General features: G+C 30.7%; 5 protein-coding genes across 11 annotated transcripts; 1 reads left to right on the top strand and 4 right to left on the bottom strand.

Moving 5' to 3' along the window:
* Positions 1–49: 49 nt before the first annotated feature.
* On the bottom strand, positions 50–2,800 carry LOC128876476 (glutathione synthetase-like). Its single transcript, XM_054122895.1, has 11 exons — positions 2,296–2,800; positions 1,993–2,176; positions 1,846–1,921; positions 1,644–1,768; positions 1,523–1,565; positions 1,383–1,456; positions 1,144–1,308; positions 868–1,021; positions 680–787; positions 318–604; positions 50–241 (listed from the first exon to the last, which is right to left on the bottom strand). Exons 1-11 carry the CDS (start codon positions 2,393–2,395, stop codon positions 118–120), a joined length of 1,440 nt encoding a protein of 479 aa, XP_053978870.1. The 5' UTR covers positions 2,396–2,800; the 3' UTR covers positions 50–117.
* Positions 2,801–3,324: 524 nt separating this feature from the next.
* On the top strand, positions 3,325–11,822 carry LOC128872125 (far upstream element-binding protein 3). Of its 6 annotated transcripts, none has more exons than XM_054114514.1 (14): positions 3,325–3,631; positions 4,130–4,208; positions 4,430–4,642; positions 4,809–4,938; positions 6,089–6,343; positions 6,418–6,640; positions 6,720–6,926; positions 7,014–7,200; positions 7,281–7,438; positions 7,516–7,630; positions 7,707–7,868; positions 7,940–8,145; positions 8,332–8,617; positions 11,280–11,822. In XM_054114514.1, the coding sequence occupies exons 1-13, from the start codon at positions 3,548–3,550 to the stop codon at positions 8,590–8,592; spliced, it is 2,280 nt and encodes a 759-aa protein (XP_053970489.1). In that variant the 5' UTR covers positions 3,325–3,547; the 3' UTR covers positions 8,593–8,617; positions 11,280–11,822. The 6 variants fall into 6 exon arrangements, with proteins under 6 accessions (XP_053970489.1, XP_053970508.1, XP_053970524.1 ...); XM_054114533.1 differs by lacking the exon at positions 11,280–11,822 and adding an exon at positions 9,579–10,292 and having other exon boundaries at positions 7,713–7,868; XM_054114549.1 differs by lacking the exon at positions 11,280–11,822 and adding an exon at positions 9,579–10,292 and having other exon boundaries at positions 8,344–8,617.
* A 154-nt stretch (positions 11,823–11,976) lies between these two features.
* LOC128872163 (GMP reductase 1-like) lies at positions 11,977–14,734 on the bottom strand. Its single transcript, XM_054114583.1, has 7 exons — positions 14,601–14,734; positions 14,082–14,291; positions 13,671–13,790; positions 13,348–13,605; positions 13,069–13,257; positions 12,783–12,985; positions 11,977–12,725 (listed from the first exon to the last, which is right to left on the bottom strand). The coding sequence occupies exons 2-7, from the start codon at positions 14,166–14,168 to the stop codon at positions 12,530–12,532; spliced, it is 1,053 nt and encodes a 350-aa protein (XP_053970558.1). The 5' UTR covers positions 14,169–14,291; positions 14,601–14,734; the 3' UTR covers positions 11,977–12,529.
* A 70-nt stretch (positions 14,735–14,804) lies between these two features.
* Positions 14,805–17,736, bottom strand: LOC128872150 (FK506-binding protein 59-like). 2 transcript variants are annotated; one of them, XM_054114562.1, is made up of 6 exons: positions 17,578–17,736; positions 16,864–17,200; positions 16,620–16,740; positions 16,297–16,544; positions 15,716–16,216; positions 14,805–15,452 (listed from the first exon to the last, which is right to left on the bottom strand). In XM_054114562.1, the coding sequence occupies exons 2-6, from the start codon at positions 17,197–17,199 to the stop codon at positions 15,285–15,287; spliced, it is 1,374 nt and encodes a 457-aa protein (XP_053970537.1). In that variant the 5' UTR covers position 17,200; positions 17,578–17,736; the 3' UTR covers positions 14,805–15,284. The 2 variants fall into 2 exon arrangements, with proteins under 2 accessions (XP_053970537.1, XP_053970546.1); XM_054114571.1 differs by having other exon boundaries at positions 16,864–17,219; positions 17,578–17,723.
* Positions 17,737–19,970: 2,234 nt separating this feature from the next.
* Positions 19,971–21,839, bottom strand: LOC128872166 (synaptosomal-associated protein 29). Its single transcript, XM_054114598.1, has 2 exons — positions 21,337–21,839; positions 19,971–21,046 (listed from the first exon to the last, which is right to left on the bottom strand). Exons 1-2 carry the CDS (start codon positions 21,607–21,609, stop codon positions 20,528–20,530), a joined length of 792 nt encoding a protein of 263 aa, XP_053970573.1. The 5' UTR covers positions 21,610–21,839; the 3' UTR covers positions 19,971–20,527.
* Positions 21,840–22,547: the final 708 nt, after the last annotated feature.

The following is a 22,547-nucleotide window of genomic DNA, read 5'->3' as shown; positions in this document are numbered from 1 at the left end:
TTCTAGTAGCGTTCATTGGTTTATGGTCAAAATAAATCATAATAAAAAGTACGCTGTAATACGTTTTACTAACATTTGTACATACAGAATTATTTAAAATATAACTTGCTCTAAGTCTCAAATTAGGAAGGGGCCATCAACAGCGCCAATTCCTGCTGCTATTCCACCTTCGTTTTCGTTACATTGTTTAGTTCTTAAAATGTGACCTATCTCTTTGTTACATATAATATTTTCGTGGTCCCTATAAAAGAAGAAATTTGTTATCGCGTGATACTTTTTAGGAAGTGAGGTTATGATAAGGACACTTTATTATTTACCCTATAATAACTCCGTAAATGCCAAGCTCTGATACAACATCGATGAACCGATTGTCATTCTCAAATGGCTCGTTTTGAGCGCGTACAATATAATTTTCTTGTACTGGCGGATAAAAACGTTCCATGAGTATCCAAGCGGTCCTCTCCTTGGAAGATCTCATAGCTTTCAAACGCTGCTTCATTTCTTCGTTATACAAATTGTTTCCACCACCTTCTCTTTGTGGTTTGAGAACATATTTTGTCGGCTCTGATATAGCTTTGTCAATGATTGTCTCTGCTTCCTCATTCTGTTTTTCCAAAAATATTAATCACATTTCTTTTAAATTAATATTTGTATAATATACATTATCTATTATGCTTACGAATTCTAACGAATAAAGTCTACCAAATATTTGCTCCAGTTGGTTTATTGTAGCCTTTTCTTTTAAGAATTTCTTTAAATCATTACTATTCGTTAAGGACTGTTGGACCTAGAATAAGTGTTATGTTATACAATATTATTCGGTAAAGAAATATATCATCCAGTACATACTTTTTACAATCAATATACCTTTTTAGTACCAGCTAGATGATACTGTATCGACGGGCATTTTATTGCGCGGGAACGTTCTATCAATAGTCTCACTGACCATTCTTGTTCTGTAGGATAGGCTTCAACTTCATAACCAGAACGGAAGTAGACTAAACCAACTTCTTCATCTCCACTAAATACATTTAAAATAATTACTAGGTCATTTTTTATCTGAACATAAACAGTGGATTTAAAAGTGCTATAGAAAACTTCCAACTTTTTTTATTATTTACTTTAACAATTACATAGACATACATTATTAATTCTTTGTTTGATCCCAATTTTGCTTCAGACACTAAATCTGTTAAACTTCTTCTGATTAGTTTAAGATAAGGATTCCTTTTACGAATTTCATATTCAAGAAATCTCTGATCGCATATATTATAAGTAATGGTTTCAACAACAAATAATATCACAGACCTAAAATTAAAAATAATAATTGTATAACGATTGCTACAAATTGTTCTCTTCTGTTGTGCAGCAAAACTTCTTACTTTTCATTGTTGTATAATTTCCATGCATGTGTTAAACCTTCACAGATAGCTTTATTGGGTTCATTTCTTGGTAGCTAAAAAGTATTTAACTATTAAAGATGTTTCATAGCTTGTAAACACAAAGGAAGAAATTTACTTACATATGTTACTTTGTCTGGATCTCCCAATTCCAATAAGACATACCTATAAAAAATGTTAATATTATGACAAATACTTCAAATTCCCTCAGAGTATAATAAAGTTTTGATTATAATAATTTACTTATGACATTCAGTAGTAACTGATGATATCCCTCCAAAACTACTGGCAATAGTATTTAATTCAACTTGTTTAATCTGATCTTCATGTAACATATAATCAGACCGAAGCACACCAACGCTTATAGTCTGTAAATAGAAAATATATCAAATATTTGGAAACGAAAAAAGAATGCAATAATAGATTTGTATTAATTACAAATTACTTGACTGTATCCTTCTTTATGTACAGTTTCATAAATATTAAATAATTTTGCAGTAAATGAATCAGCAGCAATTGTACTAAAAATAACAAAATAATTAGTTACAATAATATAAGAAAAGAAAGAATTTAATATTTTAATTTTACTAACCTTTCTAAACTCTTTGTAATAAAACTATGATTATGTGCAACCTTATGAGTAAGTTCATTTAATACTACTTGAATTCTTTTCACTTTGTGAAAATGCTCTTTAGGAAAAGTTGATGGCAATAATGTAAATGGTAAAACTTGCACTTGATTTTTATTAAAGGATTCCCTTGGTCTGAAACTCATACCTAAAACAAGGAGTAAAACTATATTGTAACTCTTAGGAAAACTATCATTAGATGCTTTTCACCATGCAAACTGAGGCATGATTAGTTTGTAATTTTTAAAATAATTTATAAATGTGTACCATGCATAAGTGCCCAATCTCTAGCCTTGTCTATGAGACACTCCAATTCTTCACTTGTAAAGTGTAGTGCAACACAAGATGGTAAACGAGACACTTCCATAATTTCACTAATTTAACACAATTATGCGGAATGCCAAAGAAGAAATAACAGTAGACTCGCGTCAACTATCGTTTAAAATGATTTTTAGATTAAAATGACAAGTCACTGCTTTATCTTATACTGGAGATCCTTATCTTATACCACTGCTATGCAGTGATGGCTTCCAATGACTTCCTTCTTCATCATGTTCATCACTGTTATTTAGCATCATGGTCTTATGACAGTTACATGTGGTCACGTTACATGGTATTGCAAAGTATTATCAGTTATCATCATATATATAGTTATTATCAATGTGATCACGAGGTGGTACAAGCACGTGATTATTGTTACTAGATTTCATTTTTTCAATGGATAAAATATAAATGTTCAAATTAAGTGAAAGACCAAATAACTTTTCGACTTGTATAGGTAATTTATACAAATTCGTAATTTCTTTTTACTTATATTTACAGGTGCAATATTATTATACATATATATATTAATTTTGCGCTAGTGGCGCCGACGGTGACAAAACGCCCAAGTTTGTAGTGAAAATAGTTCATACCATTTCTGTAAGATGGCACAAGTGATATAAAGTCACAAAAACATTGCTGGCGCCATCTATAAAATATAGTGGGAACTATTTTCACTACAAACTTGGGTGTTTTGCCACCGATGGCGCCACTTGAGCTAAAACCAGTATTAGTATATTTTATTTGTACCTGAAGTAGTGTTATAGTTACATTTCCTACAACTTTACACTTAAATAAATAAATAAATAAATAAAATATTAAAATATTTCTGAAATTGTCTGGTACCAGAGGGCACCTGGTACCCGCTCATGGAGCTGTTTTATGAGCGTTGGCCTTTCTGTATTCACAGCTTGCTATTCGAACACGTATACATCGCGGTCTTCATAGTTGTATGTTTCATGACCGACGCTTGCGCTGTACCGTTCCTTCTGTGAAAGCACAGTTCTTTCACTCGTAAACCTCTGCTTTGTACTATTGTGTACTTTTAAACCAGAGCGTTGTAATATTTGTATTTTGTGTGAAATACGTTCGAAGCATTAAATATTAGCGTGAATTTACATAGAACGAATTGTTAATAACAATTCCCAGAAAGAAATATTGTAATAGTTCCACTCGTATTGCTGCTTCATGTTCCATCATGAGTGACTATTCAGCGGTTGCTCCGCCTCAAAATTTTAGCCAAAGCTCCGCGTTTGCGGCGGCTTTGCAACGTGCAAAACAAGTAAGTGAGTACGTCAAACTAATGTAGCATAGGTTAGGATCTAATTAAAATCTCGTAAGTAGGCTATACAGTTTTTTATACATACATAAAACCATATCCCGATATACGTTGTTAATAAACAAATAATTTGTAACCGCATTACCAACTTTATTCGTTCAGGATAATGATCTTGTATTTCAGCGTTTTCTTATTTTCATTGGAAAAGTATTGAAGAAACTAACTTTCACGTTAATGTTTATTACTGTACTAACAATGTTACGAAACATTTATGTATTGTATTGTTTACTCGAATAAAATCACTTATATTCATACAGTTGTACAGGGTTATTTAATCTTTGGACTTTGTAAAGATAGCATAAATCTGTAGACTGAAATTTAATTGTTCAAATACCATCTAATAAATAGTTATACTATGTGTATAAGTTATTTCATATAAAATTGTATTATAGTTATCAAATTGGCAATAATTGCCATGTAAATATGACTTCTAATTTTTAGATAGCTGCTAAGATTAATCCTGCTGGTGCTCAAAATAATCAAGATGCCAAGTTAAAGCGTCCTCTTGAAGACGGCTCAGGTAAGAATGTTATATACATACAAAAGTTATATTTCGTTAAATATTTTAGGAATCAGAAAATTAGGAAAACTGGAATTACTAATGTAATTTACCTAAAAATTATTATTTGAATCTTGTCAGAAATTATTTTTACATAAAGGGATGATTCTGTTGAATTCAGATGTAGCTTAACATTTCTTGAAAGTAAAAAATCCATCTTTATTTATTGGATAACAATCAAGTTATCCTTCCAGAACCAGAAGCAAAGAAAATGGCATCGTTAGTAGCAGATCCCTTAATTGGACTTCGTGGTCCACCAGGAAGTAATTCATTAGGAGATTCAAGTAGTCAAGGTGGAAGATCAGGACCAACAGGATCATCCTCAGGACCAATTGGGAATGTAGGAGGTATTTGTAATGAAGATATCAGAGTTCCAGATAAAATGGTTGGTTTGAGTAAGTACAAGTGAAATTATAAACATTTTTCTACATATAATTAAATGATTAAATATAAATTTACATGTTTGTATCTCATTAAATGTTCCTGTTATTTTATTATGACTACACATTTTGATTTAACATTCAGTGTATGCATTATTAATTAATAATGATATGTTTGCAGTAATTGGCAGAGGTGGAGAACAAATAACAAGATTGCAAAGCGAAACAGGATGTAAGATACAGATGGCACCAGAAAGTGGTGGGCTACCTGAACGTGTTTGCACATTAACTGGCTCACGAGAAGCTGTCAAGTAACTTGTTTTTCCCTTCTTATTTCGTTAATTTTAACTACTTTGTATGCAATGCAATTTCCACTTTACAAACTCATGTCTAGATGAAAGGATTACATTATTGTGCTACATGAAGTGGCCCTTGTTAATCACACTATATAATGAAAAATATATATTTTACATTTGTACATATACTTATGTACAATATATATGTATATACAGTTATTGTATATATTGTACACATATAGAGTTATTGTGCATACATATAAATATGTATTTACATATATGTTTATACATGTTCACATATATAATAACACATGTACAGAAAAACAAACCTGCTATCCTCCTTGTATTTGATGTATAGGAAGTTTTTTAGACTCTAATTTACTTAACAAATTATCCACATAGTCATCCATAATGTCATCGATTCTCCTAGAAACACCTGAAAGTATCAACTATTTATTTCAACAAAATGGTTTTGAAAATCACTGCAGTATTGTAATATAATATTACAGTGCTTTGTACACTCTAAGCGTATCCGTTAGAAAATGTGTTCTACGCACGAATAGTACTGGTGAAATATAGTTTGCGTGTATCTAGTATACTTCATATGCTATCATTTCATGTTAACATGCATTTCTTAAATGTAGGTTACATGCTTTCGCGTACTGAAATTGTCAAATGTTTTACAGAATCTTTATTTAGCACCTGGATGTGAATAGCGGGCTCATACTTGACTTTACATATGCTTCAGAATATTTATCTCATTGAGAATTTATCCATAAGTTGTGGCTTTTAATTTAATAATTTTGTACTTACTAATAGTTTTTTGCTTTCAATAGGATATGGAGAAAGAAGGATGGAAGGAGGATAGGATATGCATGGGGACGTGTTATTCGCAACAGGAAGAAAATTGAACTTTTTATTTATTTAAATCTGCTTATAATTAAGCCTATGACATTTTAACATGGAATTTGATTTTATTATACACTTAAGAAATAACTCTCTGTCAAACAAAGAATAATGTGACATTTGTAACTTATATTTTTGGCACACAGTAGACATCACATTATGTGTTGCAAACAAATTACATTATCGTATATCGATAGATTATAATTGAACTAGAAATTATTCAAAATTATATCGCACATTTAAATTATGTGTGTTGCAGTCGAGCTAAAGAATTGGTACTATCAATTGTCAATCAGAGAAGTAGAACTGAAGGAATTGGCGATATGAATATGAGTGGGAATAACAGTGGTATGATGGGACATCCCGGATTTGTCGAAATAATGATTCCTGGGCCTAAAGTTGGTTTAATTATTGGAAAAGGGGGAGAAACGATAAAACAACTTCAAGAGAAATCTGGAGCTAAGATGGTTGTTATTCAAGAAGGACCTTCTCAAGAACAAGAAAAACCTTTGAGGTAATAATTGCAATTTTTAAAAATCGAAGGTCTTCCGACAATAGTAACAGTTGCATATGTCTTTCTTCATGTAGGATAACGGGTGATCCACAAAAAGTTGAATATGCCAAACAATTAGTATATGAATTAATAGCTGAAAAAGAAATGCAAATGTTTCATAGAGGTGCAAGAACTAGCGATAGGAGCGGAAGTTATTCAAATGATAGCAGTTTCAATCATGGTTCTGGAGGTGGCGGCGGCGGCGGTAGCGGCGGCGGTGGTGGAGGAGGTGGTGGTGGAACCACCGATGGAGTAGAGGTACAATACGTATATTTTATGGATAATTAACATGCCAATGACATCCGTATACAGAAAATATAATATATTTATTCGTCAGGTACTTGTTCCGAGAGCAGCGGTAGGCGTTGTCATTGGTAAAGGAGGAGACATGATAAAAAAAATACAGGCGGAAACTGGTGCAAGAGTTCAGTTCCAACAGGGAAGAGAAGATGGTCCCGGAGATAGAAAATGTATATTATCTGGGAAACATCAAGCTGTAGAACAAGTTCGTCAACGCATTCAAGAACTCATTGACAGTGTAATGGTAAGTACTACACTAAGCGTTTGTTCATGTTATTGTATTCTACAAGTAGAGGATATGCTATTCTTTCTTCAAATCTTATTTTCTTAGAGAAGAGATGATGGTAGAGGTAACATGGGAGCAAGAAGTGGTGGTCCGCGAGGCAATGGATTTGGCGGCAATCGTAATCCAAATGAATACGGAGGTTGGGACAGACGTCAGGGAGGACCTATGCAAGATAAAGTAGAAACAACATTTACTGTCTTATCGTCAAAGTGTGGTATTATTATTGGAAAAGGTAAAGTTGCATTAATTTACGGATATTGTTTGTGTTCGCAAAGATAAAGATAATTCAATTGTTTATTTTAATTACCATAGGCGGCGAAACTATTAAGCAAATAAATCAACAAACTGGGGCTCACTGTGAATTGGATAGAAGAAATCAAAGTAATGAAAATGAGAAAATTTTCATAATTCGTGGCAATCCTGAGCAAGTTGAACATGCAAAAAGAATATTTAGTGAAAAATTAGGCATGGTAAGTATCGGATAACCTAAAAATAAATACGATTGTTGTATCGCTAATTTATTAATTCTTCGTTAATTAAAATAAAGGCACCGGCTAACCCATCGTTTACTGGCGCACAAGGGGCAATCGGATATAACCCAACCTGGAATACTGGAACAGCTTATCAAGCATGGCCAAATCAACCTCAAACAACCGATACAAGTACGTTTACTTTTATTTTTTTATTAAGAAAGTACAAATACTTAATTCTTAAGTATACAATTATTTATTGTTATAGATGCAGGCAACCAAGCACCTGTTCAAGTAAATCCACAAACAGGACAACCGGATTATAGTGCGCAATGGGCGGAATATTACAGATCGCTCGGTATGCATAGAGAAGCAGATATGATCGAGCAACAAGCGAAACAAGGAAAACAGGATCACAATCCACCAACAGGTAAATAATAATAAATGATACAACAATTTTTGTTCATTAATTCTTCAACTTACGAATATCCATTCTTACAGGGAATCCTCCGAATCAACCTAACCCTACAACAGCTGGTAATTCTGGACCAGCTCCACAACAGCAACAACCTCAACAACCACAGCAAACGGGAGCTACTCAAAATGGAGGTCAAGCCGACTACAGTGCACAATGGGCAGAATACTATAGAAGTATTGGTAAAATAAAAGAAGCAGAAGCTATAGAAGCTCAAATGAAAGCGGGAAAGGTACGTTAACGCTACAAGCAAGAAAGAACTATAATAAACCTGGCTTTTATACAGGGTGAACCACCGAAATTCATCACCTCGAATAGCTCTTGAATTGTATGGTTGAAGTCATTAAGCTGTTTGAGGTTATAGGTTAGGTGATTCGCCCTGTATGAAAACCGATAAGATAATACGCTCAAATTTTAGTTGGGAATGCAGAACAATCAAATGGCTCAACAACAAATGCAACAGAGCATGCAAGGTCAATCAGGTCCACCGGGCGGTGCTCCTAACGCGTTTCCACAAACTTATGGTAGTTATCCAACAATAAATCCTGGTTCAACTCCGACGGGGTATTACGCAGCAGGGGCTGGATCTGCCACCCAACCACAAGCTGGTCAACAAAATCCATCTTTCCCCGGGGGCTATCAGAACTATCCTTATTCGCAAACGAATACAGAAAGTTAAACTTCCATCAAGGAAAACATAAACTGTAAGTGTTAATTTCTGCGTGTTACATAAATACTTGAATACAAATTAGAAAATTGTATGATACGATATTTCATTTAATAATGTAACAAGAATATTGGCACTCATGTATATTTTTAATTCTACCGTATGATTACGATATAATATAGAATATTCACAAATTATGTGGTACTATCAGTTACATATATTTACCCATTTTCTTACTTTTTTATATCATACAATTTTGTTCGAACTTTAATTTTTTATATTAAGTCAATGTAAAATTGAGTGCAATAATAACATTCAATTCTTAAATTGTTGAAGTAGTTTCTGAAAATCGTGAAAAAAATTTGTGTATATGAAATTCGAATACATCGTTTCCTAATCTATAAGTTAATTTGATTTGTAATTTGTTTCCCGAATTAATTTTTCATTGGCTATGATAAATTTGCAAACTAAAAAACGTTGTATTTGAAATTCCTATTAATGCAGTTTTTATATCAAACAAACATAATTCATGAGTAATATGTGTATTATTATTCTATTTTATACATATGTCAACGTTTCAGTGTAAAATACAATACATAACACAATTCTTTCAATATATCATACTATATACGGAGTAATTTTACTTTAATATGTTATTCTTCCATATGTATTTGCAATATTTATATATTAATTATGTAATTGACCATGTACTATTATATTCGATCACTTGTATTTATATTGGCTTGATATTTATCGTTTATTATGAAAATCAATGGTGTAAGAAGAGAATACCATATGCGCGCTGATAACTGTTGATACTTTCAGGGAGTGAAATGTTGATAAAAATGATAGATTCTTAATATTTTAATGATGGTCTTAATATCTTATGATGGTTATCTGGTTATTGAAACAATATATTTTACACCTTTGAAAGTACATTTACAGTATATATCTATATACGTTTGATATGTTTTATTATAATTGTTTGTTTATTTCAGATAGTTTTCAGATAGTTTCCCAATGGGATGTGGTTAATGCCTGCTGTAACTTCATACACTGTTTACAATAAATTACGATAGTTGATCGCTTCGCAAAACTCATAAAACTTTGAAAAATGCCACTAGAACCGACTATGTTCTATTTATACTATAATATTTTGTGTTTTTTTTATATACAAAGACATATATACATATTGTAGGATACTCATGGTTTTAATTTTAAGTAATGAAAAGTGCCCGAAGTTTATCATTATAATATAATATCGACATGATGTCTACTTGTGTTCTACTTATAGTATTGTATGTATTTTTGTTCCATAACACCTGATTGTAACATAAATTGAAACTGACAGGTGAAGCAGCAGGTCAGAAACAGGAACGGGGAATCTACAACAATATCCATATTATTATGCTTCCCATTTGTCATAAAAAGTACTAAAAATTATCTTTAAAAATGTATTGATAAGAGATACATCTAGAACTTATTTCAATATGTCATTATTTATGTTTCACTGTCTCATTCATGAAACATTTGTCTTTAGAAGAATAGAAAATCTTTATAGCGTAAATGGCTGTACAGACAGCCAATATTCGTTTTTATTGTCTATGAATTGTTTGATCTATTATGTATGCAAGAGAATATGATACACGTATGATGGTCTACGTACACGCATATACTATTATAACAATACTAAATACAATTTTACCTTGGTTCCTTTGCTTTTTCTTGTCAAGTACCACTACTATTTTTAGATTTTTGGAGCTGCCAATTGTAGGGATGTTTACCCGTTCTTCGATAAATTTCATCATGGAGATCTACTATTTTAAATCTTTCATTCAGCATTCTATGTGTTTACATTCAAAGGAATCAGGACCTGCAAAACTGGAGGGTTATGGATGGCATATCAAATCACTGTTTGTTACGTATAACTTGTATAATCATATATATTGTTTAATAATTAATCAAATGGTTATTCACATGAATGTATTAATCATAGTAGATAATTATCGATGGATTTTACTAGTTATATGTAAAACTTACATTTTCAAATTATTTACATTTATTCAAACTTGAAATTGAATAATTTATTAATATTTACTAGTTAAAATTATAAGATGAACAAAACGAAAGTTCAAAATATCATCTGTATCAAATGGCAGAATCAGAATAATTTGATTTTACGATTTATATCGTGTACACAGTTTAAATATTTACTACATATTTAAATTGTGTTGTCTAAAAACACGTGTACAAGAGTGACTGATAATTTTTTGTTATATTCTTGTTATTCCTTTTTATGTTATATTTTACTTATTTGTAGTTAAAATAAATCTGATTTTTTATGTAACAAACTTTCAAATATGTTATGAAATTAAAATTCTTTTTCTCCAGTCATACATTTATTAGGTGAAATTTTAAAACACAAAATCAATACTTTTCAGGATAAACATTTTATTTATATAATGTAATATAATTAATTATTTTCTTTATATTATTTAAATATAATTTCATAGTTGAATATGTGTGTGTATATACATTTAACACAAGCAATATAATCTCAGTAAAAGTTTATACAAATAATGACTTATTAAACCACAGTCTAATTTAGTTGTATCTACGATCCATACGAAATTAATGTTGCCACATAAATGATAGGGATGAAAAGTATTCAAATTTTGATTTATTTTTTTTTGTTTCAGTCGTGAATTAAAACGGGCAGTGGTTTGGTATAACTTTAAGTAACGGACAATTTACTACCAATTGTTTATTAACAATTGTTCACTGTGTCTATCAAGTCTTACGTATCGTTTCGTAAAATTTGAATAAGCGTAACTAAAAAGTTTGTAATATGAATAGTATCTTAAACGTAAATATTTAAGTTAAAGAAAATAGTTCTCTTTTTGTTTTATATTACAGCATGTACGTAACAGAATTTATATTTACATCTATGTATTTCAAGAGTATGTTTTTTTATGTATCAATTACAATTCATAATCGAAGTAAGTAAACATAAACAGTACTTGGTTTTTTTTTCAACTACTATCAAAGGTTGTTTGTAAGTAATCAATTCATTTTGTATTATGTATTAATAACAAAATTTAAATATAATTGCAAGGACTAAATTTTGTACAGAATGTTTTTAAAAATTACATTATAACATACATTATATTTTTCGAATTATAACAATGAATAAAGAGTAATGAAAATGTTTCAGGCACAACGGAACTTACCATTGCTTCTAACAAAGAAAATCAATTGGTAGGTATAAATATGTTTGTAATATTTTATACATTATATTACTTTCAGCATTCGTAGAAAGGGAGAAATAGGGTCGTAAGGAAAGGTTTGTAAAAGTATGAATTTTTAACAGGATGGTAGAAATCTTTTTTCAATAAATTTGTTAATTGTCTTTAGAATATATTTTATTTGGCTTATGTATTTTAAATATGTTATTCTGTTTTATATTAACATGTGTTGCAAGTAAATTCGCTTTGTACATATGTACATACGACTTATTGAAAGCTATTACATGTATTATGTATATCAAATACGAATTCATTTATTTTCGTGGAATTGTTTCTAGACATATGATTGTAAGTATTTTAATGAAATTAACAATTTATTTTGATATATTTAAATGCTGCTTATTTGTTAAAAACATATAATAATACAGATATATATGTACAGTTATGCGTACAATGTTCATAAAAAGAATATAAATACAATAATAGAATGTATATTTGTGCTTCAAGCGTTTAATACTTCCTTTGAGCTCTATAATTGTAATTCAAAATTATTGTCAAAATGTATATACATCTATGTTAATTATAGCCTCGTAAGTTTTGTAAATATTATTTGCCAGCAAATAATACAAATTCATTGATTGACCTAATCGGGAGAACTTTTCAACTAAATCTGTACTACAAGAAATCGTACTATTAAGACAACTTCAAACTTCCGGTGGTGGGCCATACATGGGATTTAATTGTTGCGTACAACGTATAAATGTAGCACGACGTGGTAATTCGCGTAATCGCGAAGCTCCCGTGTACGTACACGCAGAGCGTAGACCGCCCAGTATGTCTAAAATAGTATTTTCCACTAGACCTTTGTAAGGTACTTCTACAGTTTTACCTTCCGAAGATCTAAACAAATTAAAAAACGATTACAGTCAAGGCATTTCCAATTATTTGTATACAAACCTGTATTCAGCAACACCTCCAGCGTGTTTCTTCATTGCTGTGCTCGAAGCCATGCCGTAAAATAATTTCAATTTTCTCCCATTCTTTTCTATGACTTCTCCTCCACATTCGTCATGTCCAGCAAACATACCGCCTGCCATCACGAAATCGGCCCCAGCGCCAAAAGCTTTTGCTAAGTCGCCTGGACAAGTACAACCTCCATCCTAGAATCATTTGGTGTACAAGGATGTAAGAAGGTTTCATTACCCGTATTGCTACTTGTAAAGTTATAGTATATAATATTTACCGAAATTATATGACCTTTTAAACCGTGAGCAGCATCAGCACATTCGATTACAGCACTTAACTGTGGATATCCTACACCAGTTTTCATGCGTGTAGTACACACAGATCCAGGGCCAATACCAACTTTAATCACATCTGCTCCAGATAGTATCAGTTCTTCTACCATTTCTCCAGTTACCACATTCCCTGCCTATAGAGAAATAAATGGTACTAAATAATTAAGCAATATTTCTTTTGTGATCCTTTTAGAAATGATAACAAAAATTACAGAATTACTTACGATTATAGTATGACTAGGGTACTCGGCTCTCACTTTCCTAACATATTCTACAAAATGTTGCGAATATCCATTAGCAACATCTAAACAAATGAAAGATAGTTCAGGGACAGCAGCTAGAACACTGGCCAATCGTTCAAAGTCTTCTTTTCCTGTACCAGAACTAGCAGCTACATTTTTAAGGCATTCATGATTTTGTATCGCAAAATCTTTCCATTCCTCTGCAGTATAATATTTATGAATAGTAGTGAAGAGACCATGCTAGAATATAACAAAACTAATATAAAAATTTGAATTGATGAGTATTATATGGTGTTAAAATGTACCTTGGATAATGCCTTTGCCATTTCAAATGTTCCTACTGTATCCATATTTGATGCCATCACAGGAATTCCCTTGTAAGTTTGTTTTGAATTACGAAATGTAATTTCTCTGAATAGATCAACCTAAAATTGTAAAATGTATTGCTCATTACCAAATAATTCAAATTTAAAAAATTAGAAAACATGATATTTCTGGTTAAGTTAAATGAAACAGTTTCTAAGGACATTTTTTTTATTATACGGATGTATGAGAGTATTTTTCAGTGCTAGATTCCAAGAAAAAAAGTTGGGTGTGTTCTATCATTATAATTTTAGATTATGTTCTACTGTGCATACCATTTAAATGGGTTTCATAAAAAAGATCTAAGGATGCAGACATATGTAAACTTTCGTGAAATTGAAAATATTACTTACATCGGATCTACTTTTCAATGTACTCCTTTTCGGACGTAACAAAACGTCTTTGAAATCTAATTTGATGTCGTTTATGATGTTAGGCATCTTGATAGGCGATTATTTATGTCACTTTTATCACACGACTTCGAACGTTCGAGCTGAGTTACGAGGACGAATGTGTTCACATCACCGTATTCTTTGCTTGTAAATAGTTTCGCGGCGATCTCCCTAAAGGCGTACATACATACTGATACATACTAGTATTGTCGTTTAGTTGTGTTAATAAAAGCAATAAGTATCATTGCGTTTTATTGAATGTCATTGGTTTAACCATGTTTAATAGAAAGAATTACTAATAATGTTGCAAGATAGCTTCGGTATTCACCGACCAATGTAAATAAGACAATTGTAAAAACATCAAGTAGCGAAATAATGAAATTATTTTGTATAATAGAATATATTATTTTCATGCATCACTTTTAACGAATTCGAAATAATGAAATAACGATTTTATTTTATATACATTTATTAACCCACCTACACTTTTTACTTTCAAATTATATGAGAGAAAACGGAATTCTATTATCGACTGCGATGCCTTTAACTGCAGTTTCTCGCAATCATTACTTTTATGCTGAATCGACATAACTGTTGCTAAGCAGTTTTCATAAATTGATTCGAACTAAACAATTTGCTACAACTTTTTAAGAAACGATATATTTAACATAACTTGTTACCATACTTGGTATGCAACAATAATTATTTTTATTGTATTACTCATACAAAGGTAAATCAAACGGTATCACTTATTCAAGAGTTGTGTATTATAATTAATAAATTGTCATGCTATGTTTACAATTATATGGAATGAATTATATGTAGCAACGTTAATAAAAGTATTACAATTTTTAAATATACATTTTAAGCTATTACCAATTACACTAATTAAGAGTATAAAATAAACTTATAATATTAGCAAATCTTATTGTATTTGTATTATTATAAATTACTTCTGCTAATAAGACACGTGATTATGATAAGGGCAGTTAAAAGCTTTTTCATTAAAATTCACGACTCATGTAAATGATGAAATTTGATGACTAGGCTGTATCATGTTAAAGAATACTAATAAACTCGACAACATGTATTTATGTGTTTTATCAAATTAATGATTCGAAAGACAATTAAAAATAGGGGCAGTATAAGAAAGGAAAGAGTTTTTCACATATCCTGAAATTCGCCAGTACCATTAGCATTGAGCATAAGTATGTTAGGATTTTCCTTTTCGAAAGCAGTTGCATCTCTGCCTCCAGCTCGTTCTTCCTGCCCCCATTCACCTAAGGTCGCGTTCATTACATCCGGTTGGTCTTGCATCTCTTTCTCCTCCTTCTGCGACATTAATAACAGAGCATATCGTTAAAATACTGAGTAGAAACTTGTTTCAAATATATATTGGTCATGTTAAGCTATATCAACGATATTGTTTATCATAAGATTTATTTATTATACAATATATACAAAAAACAGACTATAGCTTATTAGCATTACATAACAAAAAAGTAACCAAACATTGAACATGTAATAAAAAATTAAAAACGTATTAGGTATCCCGTATCCCGTATTAGGTAAGATTATTGCTATTTTTCACAAACCTGTTTGTCTTCTCGAGCAAATTTTTCGAACATATTTGCATATAAGTTTTTCTCTTTTACTAATTGTTTCTTAATAAGATTCTTACAAATTTCAATTTGTTTGATAGCTGCTGTATTTTTTGGTTGTATTTTCAAAACCTCTTCAAAATCTTTAATTGCAATTTCAGGTGATGCTAGCCTAAGATAAGCTTGTCCCCTCCTGAATAGCGCTTTTTCATTGTGAGGACTTAACTTCATAGCTTCGGTACATGCATCTTTTGCTTCAACATTCCGATCTAGTTTCAAGTAGCAGAGAGCAAGGTTTAAGTACGTAGACAAAAAAAGCTTATCCTTTTCAAGTTTTCCTTCACCTGCTACACATTTTAGAAATAATTCAGCCTTTTCATACATTTTAATAGCTAAATTGTACTTGTTTGCATTGAAGTAAGCGGTTCCTTTGTCTTTGAAAATCTTTGACTGCTCTACTCTTTCATTATCATTTAAAGACCAATTTTCGACACCCTGAAATGTATAACAAAATGTCAGTTAAAATAAAATATTGTAAATACATTATACTACTTGGCTTCTGATGAAGTAATTACTTTTTCAAAACTTTTCAATTCTACTATATATTCTACAGTTGCATTCGGAGGTATGTCAAATTCTGGTTTTCCTATATCTCTAAAAGCATGTTTACTCTTAATTTCCAGTCTTGATTTTTCTCCAGTATTAAAGAGTGTTAAGGCATGTTCCACACCACTTACAACACCACAATCCTCTCCTTCTCCAAGAGAGAACTGAACATCTCTATCTTCGAACACCTTACCATTGTACATTCCCGTTAAATGAACTAAAAAAAAGAAACAAAATTAATATGAAGTACATCATTTGTATTGAAAAAGTAATCCTACACGATTAGACTTACTATTTACTAAAGCTCCTTCTTCTGGACTGTTAACATATTTCCCTACAATAATCTTGTATCTCTTAATACTTCCATCATTGTCAGGGCTTATATCTTCTGCTTGCCAATCGATCAATTCAATCTAAAATAAGAACACAAGTGATCTGCATGCAATATTGAATAACAAAGGAAATTAAAAATCATTCATACATATGAAATTCATATTAAACTATTAAAAAATACATTAGTAAAAACAGAAAATTACCTCAAATTTAAGTGTAGCATTTGGAGGTATTACAGGTGGATTACCATTTTTCCCATATGCATATTTGGGAGCACAGGTCAGCATTGCAACTTCACCTTTTTTCATTGTAGCCACACCAATGTCCCAAGCTTTGATGAGAGATCCTTCTTTGAGTTTAAATTTAAAGTGTCCATTACGGTCTTTGCTTGTATCGAATATTGTTCCATCCATGAAGTAACCAGTGTAATCTACTATTACATTACAGCCAGGTGATGGAAGTTCATCTCCAACACCTTCTTTGATAATTTCTTTTAAGACACCTTCATCCTTTTTAGGGGATATGTCTACTACAACCATTCTACATAAATAGAAAGAAACTATAAATGAAATAAGTGCTGAAACTTCTACAAGAAACCATGAAAGCTAAAGCAGATTTAATCCCTACAAGTATTTATGTCAATATAAATAGCATAATTTTTGTAAAGCTTCTAGGTTAATCATCTATTGATATTATAGCTTCGTATAATTAATTTATTGTCGTAGTATTAGACTCTTTTACAAGTAACGAATGTATAAACAAAAAATTATTATAAATAAATAGAAAATAAACAATAATATAAAACAAATTTCTACTATAAATTTTGAAAAGAAGAAACATAGTACAGATCACACTTTCTAATAAAAACAAATAATTGTAACAAATAATTTAAAACAAACATAACGAAAAATACGTACATTATTTATACGCGTGTAATGGTCCAGTAATAAAATAGCGTTTCACACACACGCTGTAAAAACCTGTTCAAATTCACACAACAATTCCAGAAACTTCCTCCTCGCAGCCTACGAGTTACAACTCGTCAATTTCATAAAGTTTACTAGAAATACTAAAGCATCGTTTTCATATCAATTATCGACCTTTAACCGCTACATCTCGATTTTAATATCGATATATTTTCCTCGATACTACTTTCGATTATCAACAAAGTTATCTTTCCATGTACCGATTGTTGGATGCTTTCCATTTTATTTTGATAAATATTACGTGTTATGACTTTAAATTCGAAAGAAGTTGGAATTAACTATTGTTTTCCTCCTCGTTTTTTGTTTTAATTAACGGGCCCCTAGCAGAAGGCAATCCGAAACTCGCATGAGTCATAACTTCATATTCGCGAAGGCGTAAATTCACACTAGAATTCAAGGTTTCTAATAATTATTTCTTGAAAACCAAGAAGATGATTTTTTTGATTTTTAACGATGATAGACATTCCAAACAGCATACGGAATATAAATTGGGATATATATCAATGTAGGAATTAATCATTTTGAACATCATTTTACAATTCGATAAATCATAAATGGAAAGAAACATCTACTTCAGATATAATCATTGTTCTTTGCAGCGAAAATATTTATAAATTGTATGTTACGTTAAATTATTTGTAATTGTATGTTTTCTACGAATAAATTTTACTACCTTAAAATTACGTTATAGTTAAGCAAACACGATGATTGTTATGACTGTAAAATTACAGGAAATGTTACAGCGCAATTGTAGTTTTCTGATTTAAGATAAAGATTGTAATTGCACAGTAACAAGTATAAATACATAAGCAGTCAGAGTACGATACAGTCTTTTTTTAAATACGGCACGTAAGATGAAGTGGCTTAATATTCAAATCTTTCTTCTTGTGGTGTTTTGCATCACGGTAGGATTTCAATAATAAATTATGTTAATAAAAAAATGTTAGGAGTGTAGAATAACGACAGAGATAAAAAATGGCATTAGTTGTTCATATCGTTATTTATATATTAAATAAAGAAGGCGTTGCTTTATTATCAATGATATTATAATCGTACGGATATCGACGCAGTTTATATTGAAAACGTTATTTAATTTCTGACATTTTAGTCAGATTATTATTATTATTTTCATTGATAGGCATCTGTGATGTCCATAAATTCTGAACCTTCTATGGCTGGACATCATGATGCAGGAGTAGGAGTTGCATGTCGAGGGGGTGGTCGAAGACGACCACCCGGACCACCACCAAATGGTGGCGGAAATGGAACAGACACCGGAAGTAACAATGGCGGAACGGGTAGGGCATTACATATGTTTATAACGTTATAAATTAATAAAGTGCATTCAGAAAGATCACCGATAGTAAAATATTCCGCTATTTGAAAAATAAATTCTTTGGGTTTGCATTTATTTAAATAGATACAGAGATTTGAGGAACTGGACTGGACTCTTCAGGTGTTGGGACAATGACGATTAAGGGCGATAAGGTGTTAAGCATAACAAAATTAAATAATCAGGAAACTATAGAGTATAATTTATAATTTGTGTAATTATATTTTTTTGTAAAAATAAAGTGTCGTTATATATACATATAGAAAGTATGTACACTGTGTAATTTTTTTAGGCTTTATTTTCGTGAATATCGGCTACCTTTTTAACAAATCGATATATACACTCTTAATTAACAATATAACGTTATTAGATTGCATATAAATGTATACATCAAGGTTTAGATTTATACAAAGTATTTCAATACTGATAACGTGCGTAGTTAAAATGGTTTTATAACTATAATATGCGTACACTTTAATTATTTTGAACAACATTGATAGTGGTATTTTTACTTATGAATTTTTACTTATACAAGTATTTATACAATTTTGAAATGGTAATTTACATTATACTCATTAAATATAAAACAGTATCAAACGCTTAAATGGAATCTTTCTCAATAATAATGCATACATGTATTTCCATTTTTTAAATTATGCTATTTATCTTATTATATTAACATTTACATATTATTACCATCTTACAATTATGAATTGTAGATTAATATGTAAACGAGTTACCTAAGGCTGGAATCCAGAATAATGCTTCTTTGGTGATGTGGACAAATTATTAAGAAAAAAATGATCTCAAATTCATATCACCAAAAACAACTGATATATTATAGATTCGAGAGATTTTTGACTTCTACATATGTAATTAATGGAAACAATACAAAGTATAGTTGCATAAACAACAATTATATATTGTACAAGTATTTCTAAATTTTTTATTATCATTGATTTTAGGGAAAGATATGTATAGGCCAAAGGAGCAATGTTTATATATTCAAATATATTAATTTAAATCAAAGTACACTGTGAAATTACCCCCAAAAGATTGTAACAATTAAAGCAATTATTATTAATCTAAGGAACATTGTTCTTATTGTTACATTTTTAGATGTATTATTTCTTTCTAGACATAAATATTTCCATGTTTTACATGGTAATACTAATGAAAACCAGTTTATTATAATGAATTTTGTTCAATTGTACCTCTTTTGATAATTTTGTATCTCTTCAATAACTCTGATAAAATTTAATAACAATATTAAATCCTTTAAAATTACAGCATTTTTTATCATTTTTGTTCCAATTATAAAATAGTATAAAAAGAAGAAAATATGATGGTATAGAAGTACATTATTTCTTGCATCACTGTTACAATTTTTCTCATTTTATAATATTTGTAAATTATATATTACACAGTACTTATTCAACTAAATATGATAATATAAAAATTTTCATTTTGTTACACGTATGTTTAAAATTTCAAGGTATATAAACTAACTTTAATAAGCCCTTCTTTAATCATACATACTGCATATATTTACTTCTTCAGTAAATGAGTGAGGTCTTTATTTTGTTTTTGAAGCATTACATCTGTCTTCTCTGCTTTATCTGTTATGTTGTCAATTAAATCATTTTGCAAATCTATCTCTTCTGATAATCCTATTGCCAAGCCTTTCAATCTAGCCAATGAACCGCTCATTTCATCTAAATTCTTTTCTAAAATTTTGCTCACGTTGTTGCTCACAGGACTATTAACCTCTGCTTCCTCATCTAGACCACGTAACTTTAATGCAGGACTAGTATTAGCTATATTACACTGTACTTGTTCTAAAGAGTTACACAGTGCAGGTGATGTCATAGATTCAGAACTAGAAGACTCTGATAATTTAGTAGATGGTATAGGTCCATCCAATGATTTACCACTGAGATAGTTTTTGAGACTCCCAAATACACTTTTTATTCCTTGAATATGTTTCTGACTAAATCTTAAGGTACTATTAATATCATCTAATCTTTTCTCTGTTCTTTCTAAATGTTCTCTCTGTCTAATGAGTTCCTGAAATGAAAGTATGTAAGTGTACCAACTAATCAAAATATTAACATGGTATCTATTAAATGCTTTCTCAATAATATTTCAAAGGCATGTACTTTGTTTAAAATTTGATATACATATGCACACATATATTTATTAATTAGATCACAAATTAATTATAGATCTTTAATTTGATTTCTAAGAAATGTACTACAATGACGCTCGTTATCTGTACGTCGCACTACGATAAACAATAAAGATTTGCTGGATTCATCAACTGTCATAAGAATTGAATGATAGTCTCTACGAATTACCTCTGCAGTGGCAGCTCCAATCTGCTCAGAATCCCTCAACAACGAAATGGATCTTTCCGATGATTGTATCGTACGATCTTCGATATCCTTTCTTCGTTGCAACAATTGTTGATGTTTTTGTTCGAGTTCGTTGTCAGCGTTATAATAATGATTATAAGTCATACGGCCAGAAAACCTTGGCGGTGCACTTTTTAGAAAGGTTTCGTCGTCCATGTCATCCTCACAAGAGAAAAACGAGTGGTTTGGGTTACTTAAATAATTCTGGCTTGCCATTTTCTAGCGTGTACCGTGTTTCTTTATGAGATAACTGCTTCTAAGTCTAGATTAATTTTACAACACTGTAATCATTCGACGACGTAAAATTTGTATGTAGTTAGCAATGGTTAGCAATTGATCAACTGACTAACTGACACTAGATACACTATAAGAGATTGTGCCAGTGACTCTCAAACTATATACCGAGGAATTACGCACAAGACTATTCTAATAACTCTCGAGCCTTTATCAAAATATGTATAGATCATTGATAGTTCATTGTCCACTGAATAGTATGAGAAATCATTCTTTCCTCTTCGTGATCATAATACGTCGATATATTATTGTTATTGGTTTCAAAGTTATGTACATTTTTTTGTTTTCTACATTCGCCATCAGATGACACTTGACGCCATTATCTAAGTGGTAGAAGTACGACTTAGAGAACTATGTACACCTAGGACAAGAGAAAGTGATGTGAAGTTTATGAATTCTTTTCGAGAATTTTAATAAACCAATGATTGTAATATAACTACAAATTCATTAGCAAATGCGATGAAATGAATTATATAAATATTCTAAGAAAGTACTACAATGTCGGTAAAAATAGATAAATAGCGCCATCTAGCCTTAAAAGTGGGAAACCTTTCGACAATTTTTCTGAAGTGAATTTTAATATAACAATGATTGTAGTATGACTTGAACTTCATTAGCAAATGCGATGAAATGAATTATATAAATATTCTAAGAAAGTACTACAATGTCGGTAAACATAGATAAATGGCGCCATCTAGCCTTAAAAGTGGGAAACCTGTCGACAATTTTTCTGAAGTGAATTCTTATATAACAATGATTGTAGTATGATTTGAAATTCATTAGCAAATGCGATGAAATGAATTATATAAATAATCTAAGAAAGTACTACAATGTCGGTAAAAATACATAAATGGCGCCAT

Source organism: Hylaeus volcanicus, chromosome 1 (genome assembly GCF_026283585.1).
Source record: "Hylaeus volcanicus isolate JK05 chromosome 1, UHH_iyHylVolc1.0_haploid, whole genome shotgun sequence".
Lineage (NCBI taxonomy): Eukaryota > Metazoa > Arthropoda > Insecta > Hymenoptera > Colletidae > Hylaeus > Hylaeus volcanicus.
Note: the sequence above shows the minus strand (reverse complement) of the source record. Positions and strands in the feature narration are given on the sequence as shown.